At 35.4% G+C, this 23,403-nt stretch overlaps 1 protein-coding gene across 7 annotated transcripts in view; it reads left to right on the plus strand.

Moving 5' to 3' along the window:
• Nucleotides 1–18,055, plus strand: part of TRPC1 (transient receptor potential cation channel subfamily C member 1) — a 66,420-nt gene extending 48,365 nt beyond the window's left edge. For all 7 annotated transcript variants that reach the window (XM_047875299.1, XM_047875301.1, XM_047875298.1 and 4 more), the window contains 6 exons: nt 391–530; nt 2,207–2,350; nt 12,344–12,519; nt 14,185–14,386; nt 14,951–15,145; nt 16,130–18,055. In XM_047875299.1, the coding sequence (XP_047731255.1) occupies nt 391–530; nt 2,207–2,350; nt 12,344–12,519; nt 14,185–14,386; nt 14,951–15,145; nt 16,130–16,357 (1,085 nt within the window). In that variant the 3' untranslated portion in view covers nt 16,358–18,055. The remainder of the gene's footprint in view (nt 1–390; nt 531–2,206; nt 2,351–12,343; nt 12,520–14,184; nt 14,387–14,950; nt 15,146–16,129) is intronic.
• The last annotated feature ends 5,348 nt before the right edge of the window (nt 18,056–23,403 follow it).

The raw sequence follows: 23,403 nt of genomic DNA on the forward strand, positions 1-23,403 counted from the left end.
GTATAAATTTGAAAGTCTGCCCACAGATAGTATTTAAAGCCATTAGACTAGACTGGATAAAGTCACTGTAGGAGTGAGCATAATAGAGAAAAGAGTCAGGAACTAAGCTTTTGTGGTGTGTTTGTGTGTGTTTCCTTATTTTTCTTATGCTTGTCTCACAAGCATCATTTATTAAAATCTCTCTCTGGGAAAGATATTGTCATGTAAAACTTAAGGTTTTTTTCTTTCAAATTTTGAGAACTTTTCACTAAAAAGTTCTTATTTTTTCTTCCGGATGAGACTATAGTTTGATGTAAGTTGCTGTTTATTTAATATTTTGAGTTTTAATTATTTTTTAGTTTATTATTGAATTAAGAACATTATCTGATTTTTTTTTCTTCCTTTTTTTAGGGATGATTTGGTCAGACATTAAAAGACTCTGGTATGAAGGGTTGGAAGACTTTTTAGAAGAATCCCGTAATCAACTCAGTTTTGTCATGAATTCACTTTATTTGGCAACTTTTGCCCTCAAAGTGGTTGCTCACAACAAGGTGACTATTAGCTATGTTAATTGGAGACAAAAATGAAGTTTGTGTAGGAAACGTAGCTATATAACTCAAAGTTAACGTTGGCCCAAATCTGTACCTGATGTGTTTTCATTTTAATTTCACTATCCCAGTGTAAGGGAATAGTGTGTGTTGTTTCCTCCCTTCCAGTAGTTTAAAGGATGTTAATAACTTTTAAATGTTGGTTACCTATTATATGCCAGGCTCCATGGTTGCTACTTGCTATACTTTATCTCATTTTATCCTCACAGGGACTCTATGAGACAGATGTCCTTATCCCCATTTTGCAAGTAAGGAAAAGGAAGCTCAGAGATATTAAGTAACTTATCCAAGACCACACAGTAAGAAACCAAGACTGGATTTAAATCCAGGTCTGTCTAGGCATTTTCTTTCTACCAAATGCCGATTCCTTATATCTGAGTTAGGTTCATTTACCTCATTAACGTGTATCTACTTAAAGTGAGAACACAAAGATACTTCAATTGATTAGTGTTAGTCTTCTTTATACCTGCCAGAAAAAAGTTTTATCTTTAAGAATTCATTATAGTGTTGTACACATTCCAAATCATGATTATTAAAGAGTGATGTAAATGTGATTATTTTTTGATGCCTCTTTTTAAATTCAGAATTTGACAAAAATTTAGTTTTATATGCATCTTATAATTTTACCAAGATGTAAGCTACTCCAGGCCCAGAAAAGATAATAGATTTTAATTATCTTTGTTTAAGCCCTAAGTTTAGAATTCTTCTAGGGTGTCACAGTCAAGGAACTAAGAGATAATAATATTTTCTTGTTTTTGGACTAATTTATGGACTATAGAAAAAGAACACTGATTCACTTACACATCATTTCACTTTGTTAAAAGAAAACTGCATACTTTTAAATGATCAGTAGTATGGAACATGTTTGTTAGGTATTTTCAATGACCAGATTTGTGAAATTACTAAGAAAATTAAAAAATGATCATACATAGATAAATGGCTCAATAAAGAGGTTGAGGGTCATTGGTGTCTTTGATCTCTTTAGTTCTAGAAGTGGAGTGCTCATATAACTTTTTATCCAAACCAGGACACTTTGAGAGTATAAGGGGGCATTAATGATTATGCCAGGAAAACTGGTATATAATTTGGGACTATTCCAGACATTTGGAACATGTGGTCGCTCTATGTCTGGGTATAATAATGCACTCTCTCTCCCTTGGTATTTGGAAGAGAGAAGAACTTCTAGGGTTCATACTAGAAACCTGAGTTAAAGGGCTAATTTAAGGGTTAATTTAATATGATAGCTAATTAACTGAGAGCAAACATACTTAAATTTTACTTAATGCTTAAAGTTTGTGTTGTAAAATTTAAGGAAAACCAGTAAACATTTCATTCATAAAAAGTTTAATAACATTTTTTAAAAAATGTTTAATTTTTTAAAACCCAAGAATTTCTGAGAAAACCTCTTATTATATAGAGTGATATTGCCTCATGTATGTAGAGATCTTTTATTTAGTTAAAACAATGCTATTTGTATTAAAAGAAGAGAACCTCATAAAACCTAAAAGGAGATCTCCTAAAATAGACATAAATAGTTTTCTTTCAATAGTCAGAATACTGGTTTTTATTTTCCTAAGTTGAGAGAGCTATCTATCTTTGCCTTTTGTTCCTAACTTTAGTTTCATGATTTTGCTGATCGGAAGGACTGGGATGCATTCCATCCTACTCTGGTGGCAGAAGGGCTTTTTGCATTTGCAAATGTTCTAAGTTATCTTCGTCTCTTTTTTATGTATACAACAAGCTCCATATTGGGTCCATTACAGGTAAATAATTAATATTTCTTAAAGAATATTTGTTAGATGTCATTATTACTATATTTTTCTATTGATCCACTAGAACATTGTTCTCTCTGATGTTAAAGTTAAACTTTGCTTTTGAAAATAATTAACAATTGAGAGGACACTGCATGTTCATCTACTTCGCTTTTGACTGAATGATAATCCTGTGCTTTCAGGTATTCAGACTTTATTAAGCTGTGGCCCATTGTCCCTCTCCCCTCAGTTCATAGACATAGATGTGTTTAAAATGTAGTTATACTTAAGACAGTAGAGGAACATGAAAATCTTGTGTTTTGACAAAATGAATCTCACATTTAAAGTTTTAAATAGTATATATGAGGGAGGTGTTGTGCACAAAGAATTCATACTTAATGATGATTTTGAAAATATGTAAGCTATATTTCTAAAATACTCTTTCACTTTGTTTAATAAATATTAAATGTTATAAGTTGGAAAATGACATTTTTAGGCTAACAAATTTCATAGAGTTCATGTAGTCCAGCTTTATGCCTTAAACTACTTTATAGCTCAAGAAATTGAGCTTTTGAGATGGTGATTTGTTCAGAGTAGAATGGTTATTATGCATGAGGGTCCAGGACTAAATGCTAAGTCCCTTTACATTAAAGAAAGGACTCATAATTGTTTGAATTTACCACAGATTGTAATAGTGATTGTTTTTAGAGAAAGGGGATCAACTCTGGTAGGTGAGTAGCTCTACATATATTGTGAGTTATGAGTCTGAGAATCTGAGCAATATTCAATTTTTCTTGATGAGTCGAAATTTGTTAGGAATGTAGATTTTAAAAACATTTTTAAAGGAGATATTTTTAAAGAAAAGGCATAATTATGTTCTCCAAATAGAGATATGAAAATAAAATATGTAGGAAAAACTTGGTTTGATTTGGCTTGTGCTATCATCATGCAACAGTATTTCCTGGAGTGTGAGTTCCTTAACCAAGTCCTGATTAATTCACAGTGCACATTATCACATTAAAGCTTGTAAGAAAGATAAAGAAACTTGTTTAACCTTGTTCAAACTATCATGACATAAACTCATTTAATGTGATACTCATCTTTCATTAGATATGTTCAGGTATCTGTTTTTCTCCAAAAAATAGTATGTGAAACACTGATTTAGACTGTTATTTTGATTTAATTTTGCCACTAATATCTTCTATGACTGTTTTAGTCAATAGTCAACAGTATTTTTACATGCGTGTTGTTTTGTTGTTTTTTTGTTTTTTTCTTAGCTAAAAGCTGATGATATCACTAAGTTTCTTTTTTTATATGTATCACCAAGTTTCTGTATTTTTTTAAATATATTTCTACAAAGAGTTAAAAAGGAAAAAGTATGCTATTGTTTCTTAGTGAATTATCTATTTTTCTTAGAACTATTGAGTCAGGTCTTCTGACTTAATCTCTTCCCCAAAGAACTATATAGATGTGTATACAAATACTGAATAAGTAGGTTTTTGTCATTTCAGCTGTTGTGTTTTTCTTCTCCAGCAGGACAATTTAGATTGTCGCAATGGCCATAGAACTGACAGATGATTTAGGTGAAGCCAACAAATATTTATTGTGTTCTATTTTTTAAAAAGGTCTGCTGGTTACTCATAACATATGCTTAAACATTATGATTTAGTTAAGCAAATGATTTTTTAACATTATCTTTATTGGGGCACCTGGTGGCTCAGTCAGTTAAACATCTGACTCTTGATTGCAGCTCAGGTCATGATCTGAAGGCTTGTGAGATCAAGCCCCACCTCGGGCTCTGCACTGACAGCATGGAGCCTGCTTGGGATTCTCTCTCTCTCTCTCTCTCTCTCTCTCTCTCTCTCTCTCTCTCTCTCTTCCCCCCCCCCACCTCCTTACCCCCCTCCCTCTCTCTCCCTTTCCGTCTCTGTCCCCCTCCCCTGCTCATTCCCTCTCTCTCTCAAAAGAAAGAAAGAAAGATTTAAAAAAATAAATAGAATAAATAATCTTTAACAAGATATGCTTTGCATACAGTAAAATAAACCCATCTTAAATATATAGTTTGATGAGTTTTTCAAAAGTATAAATTTGTTTAATCACTACCATAATCAAGTTAGCATGTGCATCACCCCAAAAAGTTTCTTGACACCTTTTTGCATTTAAAACTCCCCTTACCCTCACCCCAGACCACTGTTGTCTGGTATAGGCTAGTCTCAGAACTGAAGGATTTGGAAATACAAATGGAATTAGTTGGTATTGCAAAGCAAATCTTCCCAGACAGAAGGTTGTCTGCAATTTTTACAGTGTTACTGTTCCTCATGGTTGCAAGCTCCCTGTTCCAGGTCATTATATCAAGTCTGTATCCTACAGAGAGAAGGGGAAAGACAGAGGGCAAAAGCCAGAAAATATGGGCCAACTGTCTTTCTCTTTTTATCAAGAGAGCAATCATTTTCCCTGGAGCCCTACCACATATTTCCACTTATAACTCATTGGCCAGAATTTGGTCATATGGTCATTTGTAGCTACAAGGAAGTCTGAGGAGATGAGTATTTTCAATTGCCCCCCAAAAAATCAAGGTCTGGTTAGTCAGGAAGAGAGCAAAGAATAGATATTGAATAGGAATCTATAGATTCGTATTTTCAGGCTTTTACTTAAAGATATTTTCAAATAAAGACATTTGTGTTACAGTGTAGTCTTACTAACATGACAGATTTGTATTGCATAGTTCTTCCAAAATATTCTAGAAAAAGTTCTTGTAGAAAATTTAGAATACATTTTTCTTCCATTTTGTTCGTCATAAGTAAGGAACTCAATTGAAAGGGAGTAATCCAGTTATGAATGTAAAACTAGAAGTAAAATGCAAAAAAAAATTGACAATAAGTTAATTACTTTAGCAAAAGAGCAACTTTATTCCTTTACATATATAACCTGTTATGTCAGATAATGTTTTTATGTGATTACTGTGATTATCTCCATTAACTTTTTTTCCTTCCAAATATTTGCAGAAGTTGACAGACTTTTATTTTAACTGGTTATATAACCTGTGGTAGGGGTACAGATTACTCCCTTGGTTAGAGTGACCATATTTTATCATCCAAATGGAGACACTTTGGGGAATGAAAGGGATGCTATTTATTACTAACTTGGGAAAACAAGTGGAAACTGGGACTGTCCTAGGCAAATCAAGGTCACAGCAATATCATATAGTGGAATATATAAAATGGTTCTATATTCAGCAGTGGTTGAATCCTCTATTTTAGTATTTGACATTTTTATGATTATGCTCATTAAATTTGTAACTTATGTCGTAGGTAGACTCTGGAAGGTGGCTTTCTACATCTGGCCCTACTTACTTTGTAGCTATCTGTCGCTAAACTCATCTCTGTCCCTTACTGAAGTACTTCTCCATCTGGGCCAAGACCAGTCAGTAATCTCACACATGTCCCATGCTATCCCAATTCCATGACATTGTTTATGTTATTACCCTGTTTAAAATGTCCCACCCACTCCTCTACTTGTCAAAATTTTATTCATTCAGTGAACAGTTTTTGAGTGCCTGGTAAGTACTAGACACTGAAAATACTAAAATGAGTAAGCTCTGGGGCACCTAGCTGGCTCAGTCAGAAGAGCATGCAACTCTTTGATCTTGGGGTCGTGGGTTCAGTGTTGGGTATAGAGATTACTTTAAGTAAGTAAGTAAGTAAGTAAATCTGAAAAAAAAATTAATATGCTCCAATATCTCCTTAAAGAACTCAAGTACACTGAGGGTGACAGGCAAGCATGACATTTACAGTGGTAATTGCTGTCATAGGCACAGCTCATAGAAAGGGCACTCACTTCAGTTTAAGGCACTTACCAGAAGAGATGACACTGGAATTAAGCCTTGAAAGATGAGTAGAATGGAGGCGGGTTAGGCATTCCAGGGAGAGGGAACATGTGCCAGTGTTAGAGCTCCTGCCTCTGGAAAATCCATTCCTATGCTCTTGCTCCCCTGCTAATGAATAACTCCATCCAGTGAACTTGGTACTTTGAACCTCCAATGAGCACTTCCTAAATCTTGTGTTAATTGTAAGACAATTAAAATTTAGCTTGTCTTAAATTATAGACGGTGTTGTCTCTACTAAATTAAAAATTCCTTGAGGATAGGGACTGTATCTTTATTTTTTCATCTGCACTTTACTTACTGCCTTGCCATAGTAGTCACTTACTATTTGATAAATTAAATGGTCTTGGGTAAAGACAAATGTTGATTGGTGTGTGAGAAGAATAAAGCTGTTGGGCTATATCCACTACCTGTTACTGGAGCTGCTTATTCAAAATAATAACAACCACCACATTTGTTTAACATTTCATGTGGGCCAGGCACTGTGCTAAGTTTTTTCGCCTTATTTCATCCTCATCACAACCCTTGTTATTTTTATTTCCATTTTACAAATGGGGGATCTAAGGCTTAGAGAGGTTAAGTAGTTCACAGAACTAGAAAGAAGTAGTCAAGAGCTGAACCTGAGTCTGTCTGAATCCACAGACCAACCTGCTCTTCAAAGTTCTTCTGCTTTTATAAAAGAAGGATGCTACCTAATATGCTTCAGCAAATGTAAGAGTCATGATTGGACATAAATCAGTAATGTTACACGTTTTAACAAAAAAAGACATAAAGATAGAATCTAAAAATAAAGTGGTAATTATAATAATAACTGTTAACATATGGGCCCTTACCATGGATACTATTCTAAGATCTTTATTTACATTTATTACCTCATTTAATCCTCACAGTTGTTCTAAGAGTCAGACTCTTTTATTTCCATTTTACAGAGGAAGAAACTGAGGCATAGAGATATTAAGTAACTTTTACAAGGTCACACAGCTGGTAAGTAGCCAAACTGGGATTCTAACCCAGTGGTTTGGCTCCAGAGCTAAAGATCTTCACCAATCTGCTAACTTGCCTCTCTGTTTTCATTGCTACAGAGTAATATGATTCCCTCGTTAACTTTTATTGTACAATACTTCTTTGGGCAGGCTTTAATAATTTACAGATCTTAAGAATTCTTCCTGGTTTATCCACATGTTTCAGATGAATTAAGCACTTGTAGTTGGGTCATTAGAAAGAACAAGACAGAACCAACCAACTGGGTTCAAATTTTGCTCTGTAACTTACTGTTACTGTTACTCATCTCTGTGAGTCTCAGGTTCTGTGTCGTTGTGAGGATTAAATGGGTCAGTATATATAAGATGCATCTCATAGCAGGTTTCCTGACACATGATGAACTTTACATAAATCATTAGAGCCGTTTCTTCATTTCCTTTATAGTTAGTGGAGTTAACTGTCGCAAATCTGAAAAATAACACAAAGAAACTTGGAAAATAAGTGTAGCATCTGACACATAAAGGCATACTTTATTCATAGTGAATCATTTGGCTTTACTGGATAATTAATAGATTTAATTTAGTGTTCTGTATCACATAAATGGCATATTGTTGTCATTTGCAGTGAGTAAAGAGTGATTTCATTTCAAAGTGCCTTGCATTTTAGGGTATACTGGGGATGGACATTTTTCTTTGGAAGCATAAATGTTACACTTAGAGGGAAACTTAGAGGTCATTAGTCTAGGAGTTCCCAGGTTGGTGAGACTCAGAATCACTAGGGTTGCACATCAAATCTGTATATCTAAGTCCTGCCCTCAGAGATGCTGATTAAATAGATTGGCATAAAATCTGGCCAAGTTTTAATAGCATGTAGATGTGTGAGTTTGATGTAGCATATGACCATCCCTTTTATAGGTCAGGAAACTATGGCCCAGCTCACACAATGTTAGAAAAAAAGACTTGGTGTAAAATGTTAATAGTTACATCTTTTTTGGATATTTATTCATGTATTAATTCAATAAGCTCATTACATGAGAATGAAATCCTTAATTGCACACAGCCCCCAATTTTTTAAATATAATTTATTGTCAAATTGGCTTACATACAACACCTAGTGCTCATCCCAACGAGTGCCCTCATCAATGCCCATCACCCACTTTCCCCTTTCCCCCACCCTCCCATCAACCCTCAGTTTGTTCTCTGTATTTAAGAGTCTCTTGTGATTTGCCTCCCTCCCTCCCTATTTATAACTACTTTCCCCCCTTTCCTTCCCCCCTGGTTTTCTGTTAAGTTTCTCAAGATCCACATATGAGTGAAAACATATGATAACCTGTCTTTCTCTGACTGACTTATTTCACTTAGCATAATACCCTCCAGTTTCATCCATGTTGCTGCAAATGGCATGATTTCATTCTTTCTCATTGCCAGGTAGTATTCCATTGTATATATAAACCACATCTTCTTTTTCCATTTGTCAGTTGATGGACATTTAGGCCCATTCCATAATTTGGCTATTGTTGAAAGCACTGCTGTAAACTTTGGGGTACATGTGCCCCTATGAATCAGCACTCCTGTATCCCTTGGATAAATTCCTAGTAGTGCAATTGCTGGGTCTTAGGGTAGTTCTGTTTTTAATTTTTTGAGGAACGTCCGCACTGTTTTCCAGAGTGGCAAAGCCCCAAATTTTTAATGGGAGAGCTGAGATAAAAATCACAAAGTGATGTTTCAGAAAAGCTCTTGCAAGGAGTTAGAAGCAAGAATTGAATTCTACCTCTGCCATCTATTCTGTTACCCTGAGCAAGTCACAATCTCTTTGAGCTTCAGTTTGTCACTTGGAAAAAGAGAGATAATACTAGCCTTTCTGATCCTACAGGATAAATAAAAATACATGATACCTCTTGGAAAATGGTAGAGAGTTATATAATAAGGCATATAAAAAGTAGCTATGTGTTCAACATTTTAACTAATATGCTGGGCTTTGAAGCTTATTGATATGGTGCCTGCTCTTACAGCCTGCTAGAAGAGACAAACATAAATATTGGTATAAAGTGAAAAATATGATTTTAGAGATTATGGACAAAGTACTTTGGAGCATAACTGAGGGGGTGCTTGGAGAGAATCTGGACAGCTTCTTAGAAAAGGTGACATTTGATCTGGGCCTTGAAGGCATAAAAAGCTTTCCTGGCAAAGAACAAAGTTACATGTACAGAAACATGAAGTCATAAAAGCATGGCATGCTTAGAGAAGACAGGATGTCTTTCGTATTTGGACAGTGGGTGGCATTTGGGAAGATGAGGCTGAAAAAAATAGACTGGGCTGGACTCTGAAGGCCTCTGTGCCAGGAATTTGAATATTATCATACATGCAAAGGAGGTTTTGAGTGTGAATGGCTTGATCAGATAGAATTTTTAGACAGGTAATTATGGTGTTTTCTGGAGGAAGATTTGGAAGGAGAACGACTAGAAGTTGTCATTATTATTGCTTCATTTTTTCAGCAAGTTTTATAATTTAACACATGATATGAACCCTAACGATACCAGCCTTCACCCTATCAGATATTTCGCATGTTTTTGCTCTTCTACACAGTGCTCTGTATGTAGGGTCTTTGCCTCTTTTAAATTATCTCCTAAGGATAAATCTCCAGTAGGGGCGCCTGAGTGGCTCAGTGGATTAAGTGTCTGACTTCACCTCAGGTTATGATCTCACGTTTGTGGGTTTGAGCCCCACGTCAGTCTCTGAGCCCTGTATCGGGCTCTGTGCTGACAGCTCAGAGCTTAGAGCCTATTTCGGATTCTGTGTTTCCCTCTCTCTCTGCCCTTCCCCCACTCCCGCTCTGTCTCAGTCTCTCTCTCTCTCAAAAATAAACATTAAAAATGATTTCTTTCCAAGGTACTTCGGTATAAAGCTATCATTGATTAAGAAGGAAATGTATTTCTTCTCTTTCTCACACATGTAAAGCTTGCTGAGTTTAAAAGCTCCCTATTTCTTCTCTCAAAATTTTGCAGTGGGAAGTAAGGAAAGCACAAGACTTCAAAAGGTACTACATGGCCTAGTCAAATGTGCAAGCCATGCATATTGGACCTCTTCACTGTTGCAGAGTCCAGTTTACCAGGCTGTGGTGTGCCTAAAAAATTTTAGCACCCCTCTTTTACTTAATTGGCTGGCTCACTTTAGTGGGTTAGAGAGGTTTGGCCACTTGCTCAATGTCACTACCATTTTGTATCAGTGGTAAGTGGCATATTTTATTTTGGTAGGTTTGAGGCAGTTAGACATTTTATTTGAAGCTGGATTTAATTAACTGTGTAAAATTGATCTGGTAAGTTTTGAGGAAGGGTTATTTTTAAACCCTATTTTTTGTATAAGTAATAAATGCAAAAAAAAAAAAAATGCATACAGTAAAGAAAATTCAAAGGAAGAAAGTCTGCCTTCCAACCCCAAGTCCTACCTTCCATATTTAAGCACTATTAAACAGTCTCTTGTGTAAACTTCCAGAAATGTACTGTGCGTATTAAATCCTATCTATACGAAATATATATCTGATTTATACTTTAAAGAAATAGAAATGGGATCTGTTATAATACTGTTCTATACCCAGCTTTTTTGACTTAATATTTTATAGACATTTTTCTACACCAGCACATATAGATGTACTTCATTCTTTTTAACAACATTTAAGATGTTCTAATTTTTTTGTGACCTCTAACAGTGCTGCAGTGAAAACCCATGTATATACGTGCATTTTGCATATTTCCTATCTATTGGCTAAATGCCAAGGGATAGAATTGTTGGGTCAAAAGGATAATGTCAAATTATTCTCCAAATTTGTATGCTAATTTAAATACCAAGAATTTATGAAAAGTACCTATCACCCAGATTTTGAAAGAGTATTGGAGGACAATGAAATTAGGCTTGAATAAAGCTCCCAGACACACTACATGTGACTGCATTACAAAAGATACCCATGTTAATTAGACCTATTCATCTGGTTTGCACACATATTTTCTTATAATTGACCTAAAATGAAAGAAAATTGACCACCTTGGCAAAAAAAGATTAGGGCAGTCCTAGAGAAGGAAATGCTATCTTTGGAGAATTGGTTTAGAATTGGTCACAAAAAGCAAATTAAATACTTTATGTCATATGATTTTATAGTTGTAAACTTTAAGAAGCCATAAAAAACATAAGCGTTTATTTCCCTTTAGGCTTGAGCAAGGAATTTTCCTTCTATTCCTTGCAAATTAGGCCTTTTCTTAAATCTCCATGTCTCAGCCTCTTACTTCTTCCCAGCAGTGTCCTCTGCAGACCTGGTCCAGATTCAAGAAATGTGCCATTGGGGCGCCTGGGTGGCGCAGTCGGTTAAGCGTCCGACTTCAGCCAGGTCACGATCTCATGGTCCGTGAGTTCGAGCCCCGCGTCAGGCTCTGGGCTGATCGCTCGGATCCTGGAGCCTGTTTCCGATTCTGTGTCTCCCTCTCTCTGCCCCTCCCCCGTTCATGCTCTGTCTCTCTCTGTCCCAAAAATAAATAAAAACGTTGAAAAAAAAAATTAAAAAAAAAAAAAAAAAGGTGCCATCAACACTAACAGTGCTGGCATGATTGGGATGGCTTTTTTTTTTTTTAAATGTTTACTTATTTTTGAGAGAGAGAGAGAGAGAGACAGTGTGAGCAGATGAGGGGCAGAGAGAGAGGGAGACACAGAATCTGAAGCAGGCTCCAGGTTCTGAGCTGTCAGCACAGAGCCGGACATGGGGCTAGAACCCATGAATTGCGAGATCATGACCTGAGCTGAAGTCAGATGCTTAACCAACTGAACAACCCAGACAACCTTTTTTTTTTTTTTTTTTTAAAGTAGGCTTCACACCTAGTACAAAGCCCAGCGTGGGCTTGAACTCACACCCCTGACAACAAGACCTGAGCTGAGATCAAGAGTCGGTAGCTTAACCAACTGAGCCACACTGGCGCCCCTAGAATGGCTTTTTGTTTGTCAGTGAGACTTTTGATGTCTTAAAAGTATGGAACTATCTTAACCAGATGGAATAAAAGGAATCATATGTTTGTTTTACTTTTATTGCCTGGTCATTTAATACTTAATATTTTGTTTTCCTGATAATTTTAATGAACACCTATATAATATATTCCACAGATTTCAATGGGACAGATGTTACAAGATTTTGGAAAATTTCTTGGGATGTTCCTTCTTGTTTTGTTTTCTTTCACAATTGGACTGACACAACTGTATGATAAAGGCTATACCCCAAAAGAACAGAAGGACTGTGTGGGCATCTTCTGTGAACAGCAAAGTAATGATACCTTCCATTCGTGAGTGTCTTTTTAAATTTTTAGTAAATATATTTCTCTCTATTGTATTATATATGAATTAGTACCTATAGAAATAGAACTTCAAATTTTCTTTAAAACATTCCTTTTTAATAAATACTTACTTTTTCATTAATCATGTTGTAGTTTTCTTTACATAAATAGAATCTTAAGCAATTAACAGGCCCACGATATTACATTGTTTCCCCTGCTGCTTGTCTTAACAGAGGAGTTCTTGGCATTTTGTACACTGTTAGGATTTGGGGCAGGACAGTTTTCTGTCAGTCCTGCGTATTGCAGGATGTCTCTGCTCTTCACATATTTTTTTTATTAAAAATTTTTTTTAACATTTATTTATTTTTGAGAGACAGAGCATGAGCAGGGGAGGGGCAAAGAGTGAGGGAAACACAGCATCTGCAGCAGGCTCCAGGCAATGAGCTGTCAGCACAGAGCCCAACTCAGGGCTCGAAATCCTGAATTGTGAGATCATGACCTTGAACCGAAGTTGGATGCTTAACCAACTGAGCCACCCAGGCACCCCATACTTTTCACATATTAAATGTCAGCAACTGTCCATTATTGTTACAGGCAAAACCATCTCTCATATTTTCAACACTTCAGTAGGAGGTCAATAGAATTGAGAATCATTAGAGCTTCATAAACAATTTTTTTCTTTAATTTACTGTATCATAAGAACTTAAACAACCAGTTGTGAGGCAGACAAAATACCTCCCCTCATTTTTAAGTAGCATAATGGAGAAGGGGTGTGGAATTAGGTATTTGTTGTGTTTGTTATGTACCAACTATTCTTTAGATACTTGGATGTCATCTTATTTAAGATTAAATGAATAATAAGTATTTATTTAACACCTTCTATATAACAGACACTGTTCAAAGTACTGAGTGAATGAAGTACCAGTGAGCAAAACTGCCTCATAGAGTTTATATTACAGTGAGGTGATATAGTCAATAAAAAGAGAAATAAAATACATATTACACAATAAAAAGGACCAAAGAGACAAAGCTTGGCCAGGCTTCTCCCTATGTGTGAGAGGTTGCAATTTTAAATAGACTAGGGAAGGCCTCACAAGAGATGACATTCAGGTAAAGATACTAAGTTGATGAAGGATCAAGCCATGAAGAAAATAGTTGGAGGAAGAGCATTCACCGATCCAAGGAATGGCAAAGGCAAATGCCCTGGGATGGGAGTGTGGCTGGCTGTTCAAGGAAAAACCAGGAGGCCACTGTGGATGGAATGTAGTGAATGAGGGCAAGTTGTAAGAGATGGGGTCCAAAAGGTAATGAGGATCATGTAGAATGTTGTTGATCTGTGATCTTTGTAAGGACTTTGGGCTATTGAGATTGAGAGCCATTTGAAGTTTTTAAGCAAAGGAGTGGCAACATCTAATTAGGCACAAACAGGGTCTTAGAGGCTGCTATGTTGATAATACAAAAGCAGTAGAAGGTTAAACAAAATAATTTATCCTTTTAAGTGTATTTCTTTGTTTAAGACATATGTAAACTGTTGGGTTCAATCTCATTCATTTTAAAATGTATTCTTGGATTATCAATGTTTTACTTACGGAATGTTAATATGAATGAGTTCTTCATTTTTGCTAATTAAGTGCTTTAATTTTCTTTTAAACAGAAATGTAATTGTCTTTACAGGTTCATTGGCACTTGCTTTGCTTTGTTCTGGTATATTTTCTCCTTAGCACATGTGGCAATCTTTGTCACAAGATTTAGTTATGGAGAAGAATTGCAGTCCTTTGTTGGAGCTGTTATTGTTGGGACATACAATGTCGTGGTTGTGATTGTGCTTACCAAGCTGCTGGTGGCAATGCTTCATAAAAGCTTTCAGTTGATAGCAGTAAGTATTCATTCTTGTAAAAACTTTATATTCTTTCAGATCATACCAAATGTATGTAGTAGATAAGGCAGCCAAAGATTATAAGAATTAAGGATTAGTATTATTTTAAAATTAAATACAGATTAAAAAAAACTTTTTAACGTTTTTATTTATTTTTGAGAGAGAGAGAGAGAGCGCACAAGTGAGGGAAGGTCAGAGAGAGAGGGAGACACAGAATCTGAAGCAGGCTCCAAGCTCTGAGTTGTCAGCACAGAGCCTGACACAGGGCTCGAACTCCTGAATCGCGAGATCATGACCTGAGCTGAAGTTGGATGCTTAACCAACTGAGCCACTCAGGCGCCCCTAAATATAGATTTTTTAAATGTAAGTAATGTATATTAACTACAACTCTTGAACCAAATTTTTACCTACAAGCTGTGTAAACATTTGGACATCAAACATTTGGACCATGTAAAATGATATCCCCCCCCCCCCCCCCCACATCTCTCTCTCCTTTGCTCTTCCCTCCCCCGTGTGTGTGTGTGTGTTCACATTCTGTGTTGCTTTTTCATTTGGCTCTTACAGAATCATGAAGACAAGGAATGGAAGTTTGCTCGAGCAAAGTTGTGGCTTAGCTACTTTGATGACAAATGTACATTACCCCCACCTTTCAATATTATTCCTTCACCAAAGACTATTTGCTATATGATTAGTAGCCTCAGTAAGTGGATTTGCTCTCATACATCAAAAGGCAAGGTTAAACGGCAAAACAGTTTAAAGGTAAGATATTAAAATTGCAACTTGGAAATTTTAACAATTCCTAATCACTGATGTTTCCTAGAGTGTAAATATGCAGGCTCCTTAAGGCCTGGGACTGTCTGATTTTTTTTTTTACTCATATATCCCTAATGCATGGCATAGTATCTAACATAAAGTAAGGATTCAATATGTGAGAGATAGAGCTATGATTTTTTTTTTTTTTTTTTTTATGAAATCTTGTCTCAAGTTTTAAAACATGGGAAATATTTAGAATGCCAATTCTGTCAGCATAGATAAAGATTGACTACTGGATCCATCTCATTTTTCTAGTTTTTCTTGAAAGTTATTCATTACATGAATAATTCAGTTCATGTTGCTATAAACCAGAGGTTGGCAAACTTTTCTTTAAAGGTCCTATTAGTAAATCTTTTGGACTTAGCAGACTGAGACAAAAACAAAAATACTTTGACTATAATAAGTAATATAACAAGAAAGAGCACAAATTTCCACAAGATTTTTATTGGTGAAATTTAAAATGTAACATTAATTAATAATTTAATAATTTTTTGTAATACAGATCTAATGAAAAGAATGGAATTCCATTTTGGGGGGGAATAACATTTTGTTTAATTGGGTCTCAAAATCAGTATTCCCTATCATCAAATTAATTATAAATATTCATCTGTAAAAAACCACTCTTCGCTCACAGGCCATTAAAAAATAGGAAACAGGACGTACTTGTCCTGTGGGTTGTAGTTTGCTAATCCTTCCTATAAATTGAGGATTCCTAAGAATATTTTTAAATCCAGAGAAGCATATAGGTGAATGAATAAAACAAATAGGCAGGCTGTATCTGTTTTAAACAAGTGATGAATATTATTTTGTAACACATAGTCCCAAAAATATAGCCCAATAAAACGTGTTTGTATCTGTGAAAAATCTTAAAAATTCACCTCATTTAAATATTGTTTATAAAATTGTATCATATAATTGTTTGTTTTGAAGGAATGGAGAAATTTGAAACAAAAGAGAGATGAAAACTACCAAAAAGTGATGTGCTGCCTAGTGCATCGTTACTTGACATCCATGAGACAAAAGATGCAAAGTACAGATCAGGCAACCGTGGAAAATCTAAATGAACTACGCCAAGATCTTTCAAAATTCCGAAATGAAATAAGGGATTTACTTGGCTTTCGGACTTCTAAATATGCTATGTTTTACCCAAGAAATTAACCATTTTCTAAACCATGTAGAGAATAATTTTCAGTAATAAATCTGAAAGATTGGATTTGCATAATTTGCAATTAAATCAGTAAGATATATATTGAATTAAAATGAAGAATTATGTAAAAGCCATTCTTTAAAATATTTATAGCATAAATATATTATGTAAAATATGTATATAGGATTAGTTTTTTAAAACCCTCTATTAGTAGCTTTTTTGCAGGTGCAAAACAGATTAAGTAGATAGATTTTGTTAGCATGCTGCTTGGTTTTCTTACTTGAACAGTGCTTTAAATTTTTTTCTTTTTATGTTTAAGAAGGGCAGTTATAATTGTGCACATTGCCAGAAGGTTTTGTAAAGTGAAGATCAGCAAATGTGTGCTGGTCTCCATCCATAGGATACACTTGAAATATAGTTAAGTCATGGTTTTTAAAATCTCTGTTTTAGGAGTTCACATTAGTTCAGTATTTATTGTTTAGGAGTATAGTTTAATCTAAAATAATAGTCTATTTTTTTTTATTTTGTTATAATCTTAAGTAACAAAGAAAAACCTCTAATGGATATTTGAATCTGTTTATGTCTCTATAAATTTTAAGTCACTTCACAGTTTTTGTTATTGTAATATATTTACTTTTACATGGTTGTATTCACTTTATATTTTTTGGTTTTTCACTTAATAGTATTTTATATATACATTTCCATGTATTGGTATAGTCTATATATTTAAATTTTTATGGAATTATATAGTTTTTGAAAGATATAGTCAGTAGACTTTTCATTTTATAGAAATAGAGTATTTGAGTATGTTTATAGGTTTGCACAGGTATTTCACTAAGGTTAGGCATTTGGTGGCTTTTAATTTTTCTTTATCATAATAGTGCTACAGTCTTTTTCATTTTTCAGTTTGGAGTGACTGTTCATAGTTATAAAGCTAACCCAAAATAAGGATTTAGAAGATACTTTATCATATGTGGTCACAGCGTGTTTTGTTTTTGTAAATTGGAAGACCCTTTAATGCGAGGATTTATTTATATTTGGACTAAGGTTCTTGAACTAATCTCCCAAAGTATTTTCCACAGAATTTAACATAGCTTCTATAAAAGTGACTTCTTGCTTATTTGTGGATCACTCTTACTGCTTAAGATAAAAAGTCTTGATTTTTTTAAATTGGAGAATAAGATATGTAGTAAAAATTTTTTTCCTGCGTTCATGTGAGGGATGTAGTTAAAAAAGTTTCACAGGCTATTGCTTGTATTTTCTTGCAGCATTTCCAGTTAAGAGGTTATTAGGTATATAATTATCTTCTTAACTGAATTTCAGATGGTGTTAAGGCCACAGGGTGCAGGTAACCCTAGGTCTGTAAGCCCCACTGGTCCGGGGGGTCATTGTCTAAATATATTAGTATTATGCTTCATCTTGCTTTTTACTTTTTATTTTTTAATTTCCAAGTTGTAAGTGTTCCCTCTTTGGGGCAAATTCTTATAAAAATGTTTATTGTAAAGTTATATATTTTGTCTACAATGGGATTATGCACTTCCCAGTTGGGATTTTACATCAGGATTTTTAGTCATTCTAAAAAATACCTAATTATTAAATCAAAATATTTATAGAGTGCCTACTGTATGCATGAATTACTTATAAGGTATATTTTGGATGACAGCATATTGTAAGAAAAAAGATAAATAAAACTTGACATTAGATTATAAGTTGGTGGGATCTGTTTATTGTATTATCATATACTTTTATACTTTTGTGTTGAAATATAATTCACATGGCATAAAATTCACTCTTTGAAAGTGTACAATTCAGTGTATTTTTTTTTTTTTAAATCATGGTTAGAAAGATCTAAAATGTAAAACATCAACATCGGACCCCTCTGTGCCCCTTTCCACCTCCAGTGGCAAACATATTGAACTCTTTTAGCTATTTCTTGTATTTATAAATACCATGTTTTGAAATAATATGTTCACACAAAGACCTGTGTCTGTGAACATTTATAGCAACTTTATTCATGATCCCAAACTAGATCGCTGAAAACAGCCAAATGTCCATCAGCTGGTGAATGGATAAACAAGGTGTACATCCGTATGGTTGGTATTTATTTACTCGGTTATACAAAAGAATTGTATCAGAGTTCAGTCAGAGAAGCAGAACTACTAGGATATTTGTATAGTGATTTGTTTACAGGGATTTGCTGTTACACGTTGGAGTTGGTTAAGCAGTCTCTGTGAGTCTATTGTTTGCATCTAATGCTAGAGTTAAAGTTCACATGGTAGGCAGTTGACACTGAGACCTGTGTCACTTCTTACTGTCTCCAACTTTGATGATGTGTGTATCCTGTGTGAAAAGTTGCCTTTTGCCAGGTTGCTAAATACACACCTGGCCCAGGAGTCCAAGAAGCTGAAGGAGGATCCAAGGAAAGGTGAAACAATGTAGGTCAGACTGTTGTCCCACCCCAAAAGTTGAGCCAGCAGGTAAGTTACCCCATGTTCAAGCTACAAAAGTGCCTGCATAAGAAATGAGATCACTGCCTCTTCACTTCTGCCCTTCAAATTTCACTTTAAAATGTGTCTTGTGGGGCACCTGGATGACTCAGTTGGTTAAGCCTCTGACTCTTGATTTTGGCTCAGGTCATTATTTCACAGTTTGTGAAATTGAGCCCTGTGTTGGGCTCTGTGCTGACAGCACAGAGCCTGCTTGGAATTCTCTCTCTCTGTCTCTCTCCCTCTGTCTCTCTCCACCCCCCTTCTCTCTACCTCCCCCCTCCCCGCCCCCCCCCAAATAAACTTAAAACAAAAACAAACAGTGTGCCTTGTGGTTTACCCTAAGGGTATGTAAGAAAGAAAATTCTGGGAAACATAAATTAGCCTAGCCAAGTTAATACAGGGACAAACTACCGATCTATGCAATAACATATGTCTTTTTTTTTTTTTAATGGTTGTTTATTTTTGAGAAAGAGACACGCACAGAGTGCGAGTGGGGGAGGAGCAGAGAGAGAGGGAGACACAGAATCCAAAGCAGGCTCCAGGCTCTGAGCTGTTAGCACAAAGCCTGACATGGGGCTCTAACTCAAGAACTGAGATCATGGCCTGAGCCAAAGTCAGGCGCTTAACCGACAAAGCCACCCAAGCCCCCCCATAGATGAGTCTTAGAAGTATTATGCTAAGTGATGAAAAGGCTACATACAGTATGATTCCATTTACATGACATTCTAGAAAAAAAAAGCTATGGAAACCCAAATCAGACCATTGGTTATTAAGATCTAGTGGGAGAAGCCTGATTGCATAATCAAAAGGTACACTTAAAAAGGGTGAATTTTAATGAATACAAATTATGCTTCATTAACCTGAAAAAAATACATAAGCCTACAACTTACTAAAAGAAAAAAATAACAGTAGGCCTAAATCATTATTAGTCCAAAGAAAACAGTGCTTATGCAAGTTAGTAGCCCATCATTAACACAACACAGTGGGGTGAAATATAGTAATAAATGCCAAGGTAAATTATTTTGTACTATTTTTTCAAAATAATTTTGGCTATTCTAGCTTTCTTCCTCTGTCATATAAATTTTGGAATTGGTCTATCAATTTCTACCAAAAAAGGTGGTTTTTATTAGAATTGCATTAACCTTGAAATTTTTGTTTTCCTCCAAAAATACATTTATAAAATCCAAATAGGCTGAGATTATAGGTCATGAGGAGTAAACCAATTGGGCCTAATTATTCAGAATTGCATTAAGAAAATATTAATGGTGGGGCGCCTGACTGGCTCAGTTAGTGAAGGGTCCGACTCTTGGTTTTGGCTCAGGTCATGATCTCATGACTCGTAGATCAAGCCCCGCATCGGGCTCTTTGCTGATAGCAGGGAGCCTGCTTGGGATTCTCTCTCTCTCCCTCTATCTCTGCGCCTCCCCTGATCATGCACACACATACTCTTTCTCAAAATAAACAAAAAAACTTTCAGCCACATAAATGACAGGTAAGCTCTGTTTTCTTCATCCTGGATTCTAGGGTGTATCTGTCTCTTCATTAGAAAAGATATTTAATCCATCCTTCAATTTTAGGCAAATTATTCTTGTTGAAAGATATTAAAATTATCAAGTGCTATGTGAAAAGAATTTTAAGGAGCTGCCTCAGTAGCTCATCCAGAAATTTAATTAATTTTGTGAGGTTATTTTAATATTCTAAATTTTAAATATTTTAAACTCATCCCCTCCCCTTAATATTTCAGTGGAAATAGCAAACAGTCACTGTATTTTCTATAATGGTCATTTTAATACAGAGGATTTCCTTTTTCTAAGTTATAAAACTAGACAGAAGCAGCTCTCATATTCTCTATATCCTCAGCTTAAGTACTTTGTTGATGGTGAATGGCACAAATTTGTTGAATGAAAATTTAGCTTTATCTGCTTGTGTAATATCCTAGATACTTACGTAACAGTTGTGTGTTCTAGAACTTATTTCAGCAAATTGGGTTGGAAGAAGACTTAGATCACCTACTTCAATCTTCTCATTTTATAGGTGAGAAAATCGCCATTTTAAGTAATTTGTCTAAGACTGATTCATGACTGACCTGAGATCCTGAGCTCAATTTATTGTTTGTGTAAGATATATCCCAAAGCTTTACTTTTTTGATTTATTTCTCATTGTAAGTTCATCTTGGTCACAGAGTGGAATTTAAGATGTCTTAAAAGGCCTTGCTTTTCTAAATGAATAGTTTATTAAAGACTTAATTTATGACCAAGGACAGAAACAGACCAATGAGATGAGGAAGAATTAGGAGGGAAAAGAAGGACTGTGAGGTAGTAAGCATATATAAAAAATCAGGAGGGGTGCCTGGGTGGCGCAGTCGGTTAAGCGTCCGACTTCAGCCAGGTCACGATCTCGCGGTCCGTGAGTTCAAGCCCCGCGTCAGGCTCTGGGCTGATGGCTCAGAGCCTGGAGACTGTTTCTGATTCTGTGTGTCTCCCTCTCTCTCTGCCCCTCCCCCGTTCATGTTCTGTCTCTCTCTGTCCCAAAAATGAATAAACATTGAAATACTTTAAAAAAAAAAAAAAAAATCAGGAGTCAGTCCACCCAAAACATAAGCCAAGGCATGGAGGGACCAAGGGTTTAGAATGGAGAAACTGAATGATTTTATTTCTGTGCAATTTTATACCCTGATCAATTTGGTTATTCAAGGATCTAGAAACAATTTAAAATCTGTAAGGGATCTCAGGATCCAATTCAACTTTTTCATTTTACAGATAAGGAAACAGAAAGTTCTCCCACTGATACACTGTGAAGGAGAATACAAGTCTTTGTCTGCTTTGTCCAGGAAGCTCTTAACTGCATTATGTCACTGTTAATACTAATTTCTTATAAATTGATCAGCTTTATGAAATCTTTAAGTTTGTAAATTTTCTTAATATATTTCTGTTCTCAAAAACTTCATCTCACTGTTTAAATGTAACCTAATCTTGGGGCACCTGGGTGGCTCAGTCAATTAAACATCTGACTTTGGCTTAGGTCATAATCTGGCGGTTCATGGGTTCAAGTCCCACGTCGGGCTCTGTGCTGACAGTTGGCAGCTCAGAGCCTGGAGCCTGCTTCAGATTCTGTGTCTCCCTCTCTGTGCCCGCACTTGCATTCTGTCTTTCTCTCAAAAATAAATACGCATTAATTTTTTTTTAATGTAACCTAATCTTAGTATCAGAATATCCCTGAAGCAAAATATAACATTTCAAAATTATAATCAAATTTTAGCCTTTTTAAGCCTAATTGTTGACTTTGTTTTTTAGAGGAAGAAATAAATTACAAAAACAAAGAAGTCCAGTTTTTAAATTTTTTTAAATTGAAGAACAGTTGACACACAATGTTACATTAGTTTTCTGGTGTACAATAGAGTGATTCGACAAGTTTATACATTATGCTATGCTCAGCACAAGTGTGGTTACCATCTATCCCCATACGACACTGTTACAGTACCATTGATTATATTCCCTATGCTGTACCTTTCATCCCCATGACTTAAACATTAGAACATTAAATAACAACTTTAAAATTCTTCAGAACAAATCTCTATGTATGTCCCAGAGCTACTCTGTCTGAATACCCAATTCTATACATCCATGCACGCTCTCACACTTGTACATCCTATGTTAAAAAGAGGCTGTTTGTGTATGAATAATGACCCTCACATATTTAATTCAAGATGCTTAATTATAAACGATTTTTAAAAATTCAATGTTTTGTCCTTGGGTCAGGGGTTATATACACATCTAAGGAACAGACTTGTGAAACTATCAATTCTAATCACTTACCCGCAGGGTTTTGGGGTTTTCTATTTGAATTATATCATATTTGCATTATAAAAGTCTTACTTCTTCCTGTCCAATGTCATTTATTTTTCTTTCCTAACTACATTGGCTAGGCTCACCAGTAGAAATGTTGACTTCAGGCATTTTTGTCTTATCACTGATATTAAAATGCTTTCAATATGTCACCATTTGCTGGAGGTTTTCTCATCAGCATAAGGAAGCTCTTCTGTTTTTAGTTTCCTCAATGTTTATTTTGTCTTGAATAAATATTGAATTATATCCAATGCTTTTCTGCATTGTTAAGTCAAATGATTTTTCTCCTTTAATATATTGCAAGTAAGGCTAAGAAACCTTCCCTCCCCGTTAAGAGTTGACCTGTGTTTGGGGTAACTGGGCGGCTCAGTCGGTTAAGCGGTGGCTCAGGTCATGATCTCACAGTTGGTGAGTTCAAACCCCGCATCAGGCTCTATGCTGACAGCTCAGAGCCTGGAGTCTGCTTCGGATTCTGTGTCTCCTCCTCTCTCTGCCCCTCTCCCCCTCTCACTCTGTCTGTCTCTCTCTCAAAAGTAAATAAACATTAGAAAAAAAAAAGAATTGACCTGTGTTTAACTCCAGCTTAATTTACTTAGTAATCTGATATTACAGCATGTCAACTATGTTGCTAGACAAATTTATTTGTGGTATAAATGAACCCTGGTTGGTAAATTGCATTGGATTATGAGGAACTATAATTGAACTATAAATACCTGATAGGGG

The sequence above is a fragment of the Prionailurus viverrinus genome, chromosome C2, assembly GCF_022837055.1.
Source record: "Prionailurus viverrinus isolate Anna chromosome C2, UM_Priviv_1.0, whole genome shotgun sequence".
NCBI classification, from domain to species: Eukaryota; Metazoa; Chordata; class Mammalia; order Carnivora; family Felidae; genus Prionailurus; species Prionailurus viverrinus.